General features: G+C 32.2%; 1 protein-coding gene across 1 annotated transcript; it reads right to left on the minus strand.

Moving 5' to 3' along the window:
• Positions 1 to 28: 28 nt before the first annotated feature.
• Positions 29 to 1,180, minus strand: LOC134727578 (uncharacterized). The gene has a single exon (XM_063591958.1). It carries the CDS (start codon positions 1,178 to 1,180, stop codon positions 29 to 31), a length of 1,152 nt encoding a protein of 383 aa, XP_063448028.1.
• Between the last annotated feature and the right edge of the window lie 6,493 nt (positions 1,181 to 7,673).

Below are 7,673 nucleotides of genomic sequence, written 5' to 3' on the forward strand. Positions count from 1 at the left end.
TAATTGTTAGTATCTTCTCGATAACTTTTTAGAATGTTGGTGTTACAGTAATTCCTCTGTAGTTTTTTGCATTTTTACATTCTCCTTTATTTTTAAATACCGGAAAGAGGGTTCCAATTTTGAGTGAATCAGGAATAAAATGTTTTTCAAATGATTTGTTGATTAAAGCTTGTAAGTATGTTAAAAGGTTGGCACCGCCGTGGATAATATTCTCAGCTGTAATGCCATAGAAATCTGCTGCCTTGTTTCGGTTCAGACTGTTTATAGCTTTTAAAATTTCTTCCTGTGTTACATTAACATGAATAAATTGCTCACTGCAGAGTTCAATGATGTTTTTATATTCATTTTCAGTATTCTTTAAATAATTGGAATCAAAATTTTCATCAAGAGTGTTTTCTGCTAGTTGACCAAAATGTATTTTCCACCCCTCCATTATTTGCTCTGGAGTGTTATAAATGTTGTCACCTACATTCAGCTCATCTATACGTCTAGATAGTTTTCCACGTTGCTTGTTGATAAGTTTATAGAAGAGAGTTTTGTTTGATGAACTTGCTTCAATAATTTCGTTTCTTTCTTGCATGCGTTTTTGTGCAATTTCCAATCTACAAGTTTTTCTCAGTTCCTGTGTTGTAATTTTCTTTTCAAGTAGAAAAGGATCTAAGCAATCAGTTGGCCGTCCATTTGCTTTCCAATAATAAAATGCTGATTTCTTATTCTTAATAGCTTTTAAAATTTCGTCAGACATTACTTTTAATTTTGGTTTATTCTTTCGAATTTTTGGTTTTTGTGCTATCTCATTGGTGGCTTTTGTTATTACAGCTGTTATATCATGAAAACCTGTTTCTATATCATCTTTTGTATTTATAACTTTTAGAGATGTAATAAGTCCCTCATTAATTATCTCAGTGTACTTCAACAAGTCTGCTTTATCCCATTTAACTTTCAATTTAGTCTTAAATTCTGTTTTCGTATTTGAACTCTTAGTTGTTTTGAAATCCAAAGACAATAGAAGAGGATAATGGTCAGAAACATTCCCAACTAAATCACATTTCCTAATATTAATGATTGATTCTTTAAAAGTTTCTTGAAAAAGTATATAGTCGATTGCAGTACAATCACTCCCATTAGCTCTAATGAATGTTTTTCCAGTATCTTTTGTACACAGACAGTGTTCGTCCATAAATGACACTATATATTTCTGTCTTATCGAGTCATTAGATCCAAAGATTTCCTCATTAAAGTCACCACCTATTATTATTTGGTGTGTTAGTTCATAGGTTGTCAATATTTCATTCAAAAGATCTAGATATTCTTGAAATTCTGTTTGACTATTTGTTGAACCTTTACACGGCAAATATACTGAAATGACTAATAAATTTGGGTCACCATTGATCTCTATGCATTGTATTCGATTATTTCCTATAGACAGTGGAGTGACTATGGAGTCAAGATTTTTCTTTCATAGTATAGCAGTCCCACCATAACCTCTTGGCATTCTCCATGGAGTAATTGGGTCGCTGGAGTCTACTGCTTTACCAATACCCTTATAATCAAGTAGAATGTCATTCAACATCTGTAACTGACATTGTGACAGTGTTCTTGAAGTAGATAAATGTCAATAGAGTCTTTTAATTCATGAAATAGTGGACCACAGGTTAAAATGTTTTTACAATTAAAATCTAAAATCTTTAATACATATTTACAGTTTTTAGCCTTCTATTCTATGGATCTAGGTTTTATTGCTATATTGTCGGACGGATGAGGCTCTGTTGGTATAAAAAATGCATGTCACTGTTGTTTACTTCATAGCTTACAGGTGCACCTTCAAGGGAGATGTGGAACCAATTGGGATCACTTTTCCCTATACTCTGTTGATTGTTGACCACTTCTTTATCATTCCTGTATGATTCATTTGAGTGTGAAAGTTCAGTCTTGTTAACACTCATTTGTTCATTTGGAAGTATTTCAAGTAAGTTTTCTATACATATGTTTCTATCATAGTTGACATCGGGGTGAAGGTTAGCTGAATGAATAAATTCTGTATCTTGTTCCCTTTTTTGAATGTGATCATATTGGTAGTAGGCATTTGAGCACTGATGACTTGGTTGCAAATGAGATGTATTGTGAAAAACAGGTTGGCCGTAATATGGGTATTGAGGATTTGGATGTTGAGTTGTAACATATGGTTGATTTCGAATTGAATGCTGATTTGGAGAGTGTTGATGTGGTTGCACAAATGATTTTTGCTGATCATACGATTGTTGACTAGAATTAAACTGTTCCGAATTTGATGATATATTACCGCTGTTGTTGAGAAGTTTGTTGAGTTCTTCATCCACTTTACCAAGTACGTAGTTGGTGACTTTGTCTCTAATTCCCACTATGAGTTTATCACTTGAGGTACTATCATGACTAACTTTGTCTTCAGTGTTAGGGATACTGTGGATAGTCCCACCGTTTCCCTGTGTAGTCTTATAGGCCTCTAGTGTCTCAATTCTTGTGAATATAGTTTTTACGGTCTGTTCCAACTCTAGGTTTCTTGCTTCAGCTTTAAACAGTCTATCCAGCACTTTCGTTTTTTTCTGACATGTTTTCATTAATAGCAGTCTCCTTCAGCTTCAACTGTTCATCTTTTTTCCGCAACCTCTGTTCTAGTTGTCGAAGTTCTTTCATTTTAATTTTCTGAAATTCGGAATTTGCACTGGTTTCATTTTGATCTTGCGCAGTGGAATTGATGTTCTTTGAGCATGATGAGAGAGTACTACTTGTTGTTATAGTTTCTTCATTCCTTTCTGTATGTTGCGTTGAGCTGTCAACAATTTTGTTGTCTACTAATAGACCTTCTTCATCTATTGTTTTAGCCAAAGTTTGCTGATCTTGTGTGTCAACTGGTTGTACAATTTCACTTTGGTCTTTAAGCCCTAGACAAGCAAAGCAGGTGTGGTTGGTGGTGTCCATACAAGTATTATGAAATTTCATCAGACAAACAGAACAGCAATCTACATTGCTTAGTATAGACATATCACACGCCTGACAGTTCAGTACATTTTCTTCTTGTAGAAGTGACTCAGCTAAGGTTATGTCTTGTTTATCATTCGCCTCCAATGCCTTTACAATATTATTGTTTTTAGCTTTTTTGAGAGTACAGACTATACATACATAAGTAAAATCCTTTCTTTTCACATTTTTTACATCATCTTCAGAAAACTTTTCACAATTATAATGTACCCAGTGACCATAGATGCAAAGAACAGCTTTTGTTCTGCAATTTCTGTTACATTTGAGGCATCTCTCCTCTTGATTTATATTTGGCACAATATCCATTTGAGATTTTGATGTATTTGCTAATCCTAGCCCAGAATGCAGCGTTGCAATTGCCTCTTCAAGTTGCTCCGCGAGCTTTCTGTTACTTTTCACTATGTTTATCTTTATACCAGATATCTTGGTGTCCGCCATTATATTGTGTATTTTTGAAATGTCACACAGTTCAAATCTATTTGCGTTTTTACCATTTATCAGCAAGGTACACTTTGTTATATAGGCGTTTATAGTAAAGCTTTTATTTGATGTATCAGTGATACTATAGGTTATTTGTACATTATTACCCACCTTGTCAGTTGCAGCAGTTTTACTGAAGTCAAGTATGTCCTGTGAATTTTTATAGTAGATTGCACATGCATATAAAAAAAGCTCAAAAGTTATAGCATCAAATTTTCCAGTGATACCGCCTCCGGTTTTTGAGTATGTTATTTCAGTGACTTTAGTACTTTCTAATTTTTTCTTCAAAGATTTTTCAATATTCAAAGTATAGTTGTTTTCATATTTTTGGTGCGGGCTCATATCATTGCCTTTGTTGGACGTTCTTCGCTTAGTTCTTTGGGCTAGCTCCATATTATTTTATTTTTATTTTTAACCAACCAGCAATTTAGTATAAAATATGTTGTGGCAAGTAAGAGTACTGTGGAAAATCCCACCGTTCCCCCACTATGTCACAGCAGCGATATATACAGATTGTCTTTAAATTCAAATATTTCAAAGCAGGATTGTTAATTACCAACAGTCAGTTTTTATTTGCTGGGTTATCTTTTTTAACCAGACTTTTGCAAGGTTTTTTGAAGGATGGATGCCGTCTTTATACAGATTGAAGTTATATTGATTTCTGGCTATGTTCAAACTATTTTTGTTGCTTGTATTGATTCTATGATGAATATCAGCTGATAAATTTGGAGTTCTAGTTCCCAATGTGTCATTCATGTATCTGATGTGATTGTTTAATGCCTTTATTTGTTTTAATTTGTTTTGAGAAGCTTAATTTTCCCTTCACAAAACAAGATAATTAAAACGTTTAGCTGATTTAACAGATTTATTAAAACGTTTAGCTGATTTTACAGATTTATCTCCCGGTAGTGTTAGTTACCACCTTAATGCAACTCTTTTTGACAATTTTCACTTTCCATTTAGTAATACCCATTCTAATATACAAAGGCTATCAAATATTACCTTCACCATTCACATCATTTATTATTAAAATAGTTAATAAAGTTATTAACCCATAGTTATGACAAGAAAATTATATGCTTACCTAATTAATGAATGAATTGATTGTTCATTGATTATGATATTTAGTTGAATAAATATTCACACCTCTATCATTTATGATAGTATCATTTAGTTCATTTGCCATAGTAGTCGTATAATCATTTTTAAATACTAGATAAAATGTGGTGCAAATGTAATCTGTTCATTATTACTTCTAAGTCAAAAAGATTATAAGTCTCTTAGTATAAAAATTGACATTTTTAATTCAAACTACTAGGCTAATCGGAAACGAACTTTGCTTCATTCATAATTTGAATTATATTCGCCGACCCCTCTTACCAACCAACATGACAGACATTGCAATCAATTAAACATATGGTTAAGCTCTGTGGTTTGTCTTTTATCTTGAAAACTGGCCATTTGTAATCGGCAGTAGCACCGGCGTTCGACTTAATATTGACTAGAATTCCAAGTTTACCCCGCCGAAGGTTGATGCTTTTCGTGTGGTAATCCAAGTTCACACACCAATTAAGTTACCCGACATGATATAAACAAATGTGCTGATAGGATTGCAAACATCAACAATAAATATATCAGTCTGTTGCAGTAGTACTTGTCAGTTGCAGACCGAATGTGAAGACATTTAAAGGTGACAATGGTCTTAAAATGAATGATTATGCTGTGAATTAACATTTAATGTATAAATTAGGAATATTTTGCATTTTATTGCAATTAAAAACATTTCATTAATGTTAGAGAGAAACCGTTTTAGTATGAAAAAGAGGTGAATGGTCCTCAATGCTCTTCAACTTTGTTTGGCTTCATAACTGTATTGATATTAGCGTCACCGCGACGAGTCTTGTATAGACGAAACGCATGTCTGGCGTATTACATTATAAGATTGATACATTTGATAACCATTTAGTATGAAAAGAGGTGAATGAACATTATCAAAAGACATCGATGATATATGCATCCTCATTTAGTTATGTTAGTGTGTATTATAGTCTTAACGCTATCTAATTAAATATCGATGTAAGTCCCGAAGACTGTCGTCGGTCACATAACCAAATATATACATGAATATAGATATAAATATATAGCGAACACGTGCAAATGGATTTCTCAAGGTCTGTTGGATTTCATATTTTTGGTTAAAAAATGTGTTTATAGATTTTTTTTACCTGCTTAAGAATGAGTATTATGGGATCAATTAGTGAAGCAAATTGAATCAAGTCTCGCTTTCAATTTTGACAGTCTTTTGCATTAAATAACTGAACAAGAAAATAATTAAACAGCGAAGTATGGACATTGGCAATGTTAAACAGCATTGTGACCAAAACGTTTGTTCAGATTAAGGGTTTATATAACACACGAAAAAAGAGAGAAACAAAAATAGCAGTCTTGAACATTTGTGGTTGTTGCTGGTAAACTTAATTTGTAAAATTATTATAAGGAATTTAATAAAAACAGCTTGGATTCCAACAAAGTCTTCTTGTTTGCTTTCTTAGTGAATAATTATTTAAAAAAAAGTTAAATAAGGTTTGTTATCTATTTGTATTAATGCATATTCGTCAACTATAGATGTGTAGAGTCATCATATATGATTGCAAATAAGAAAACTCGCTCCACGACCTAATGTCATTAATGGATGCAACTTTATGTTATAGTATGACCTTTAACGTGAAGCATTGGCTAATACCGCGCATTATTTCATTTAGACTAAAGGGCATGAAAATAACCAGTGTAAAACAGGAGAAAATATCAACCTGATCAAATTAAAAATTAGTAACCGAACAGCAAATATGAAATATACCAATAAACAACTACTACTAAATTCCAGATAAACAATAACTACAGCAATGTAATCGTTACACTTTTTTGACAACTATCGTACTTTAGATACAAATAAGAAGTAAAAATCGTACGGCCGTCAATCTAAAGCCTTGACCCATATATGCAATATATAGTGATATTATCATCAAGTCATATATTTTAACTAATTTGATTCGTTCAGAAATAGTCGCATCTTATACTATATTTTCAAAGGTAGAGAGAAAACGGCGGATGGCAAAAAGCATATTGCACGGTTATTTTCAGAATATCAAAAACCCGATATACTTTGTGACGATATGTAATGAATTTCATTATATTAAAAGTTTTTATTAAAAAATATCTATGATCTATTATTTGAAGAAACATAATCTTCAAATACATTAATGAAATAACAACTAATATGTTATTATTGTATAGGAGACAATATGATATCTATAAAAATAATGAAGAATTTGAAACAAATATGATCGGAAATTAATAATATTGCAATTGCATATTCATGAGGTCAATACAGGATATATCGACCCAAAGACGTATATCAGTCAATATACTTCTTTCAGGTCAATATATCCTTGTTTCGACCTCATGAAAAGGCTATATTTGAAAATTATACACTGACCAGTGTAAAACAATTCAAAATAGAAAGACTACGTACGAGTTGTAACGTGCGTCTGGCGTAAACACAAGTTTTCGATCCAGGCATCTGTGGTGAGTTTATTGACATACGAAAAAGTGATAGGAACTCAGCAACAAACGATAACCATTACCTGGACTACTTCTAGTTAAACAATTTGACTATAGCGTGTCATACAATTGAACTCCATCGACGTATACGAATCGGGCAGCTTTATATAAAAAATCCCCGAGCTCAATTAAAACCAAATTAAAATTAAATGTATTATAAGATATCTTCATCGTGAACAACTTGGCTTAATTTATCCTGTCCTCATGCGTCGATACGGCTACGCCACTACATACGTGAATAATGCAAATGCTCTATTATTAGTACGATAATTCTTCCTCATAATATGTAATAATTACATGTGATAAAAATTGAAATATCCTGATTATATAGTAATTTTATAGAAAGACAAAATATGGCAATTATAAGCTATGTTGTGTTTGTGTCGATTTTAATCACGAAACATTCATTTTATGGAGTGAGTGGAAGCAAATTCTGTTTTGATCGCATGGGGTATAGTACACATGATTTATATACATATATTCATAAAACAAACTTCACAATACCTTGAAATATATTTGTCATTTGATGTACTTAACTTATGCTTTGAAGTATT

Source organism: Mytilus trossulus, chromosome 8 (assembly GCF_036588685.1).
Source record: "Mytilus trossulus isolate FHL-02 chromosome 8, PNRI_Mtr1.1.1.hap1, whole genome shotgun sequence".
In the NCBI taxonomy this organism is placed as follows: domain Eukaryota; kingdom Metazoa; phylum Mollusca; class Bivalvia; order Mytilida; family Mytilidae; genus Mytilus; species Mytilus trossulus.

Coding starts and splice junctions, on each gene's coding strand:
- LOC134727578 (XM_063591958.1), bottom strand. CDS start 1,180: ATGGACGAACACTGTCTGTGTACAAAAGATACTGGAAAAACATTCATT.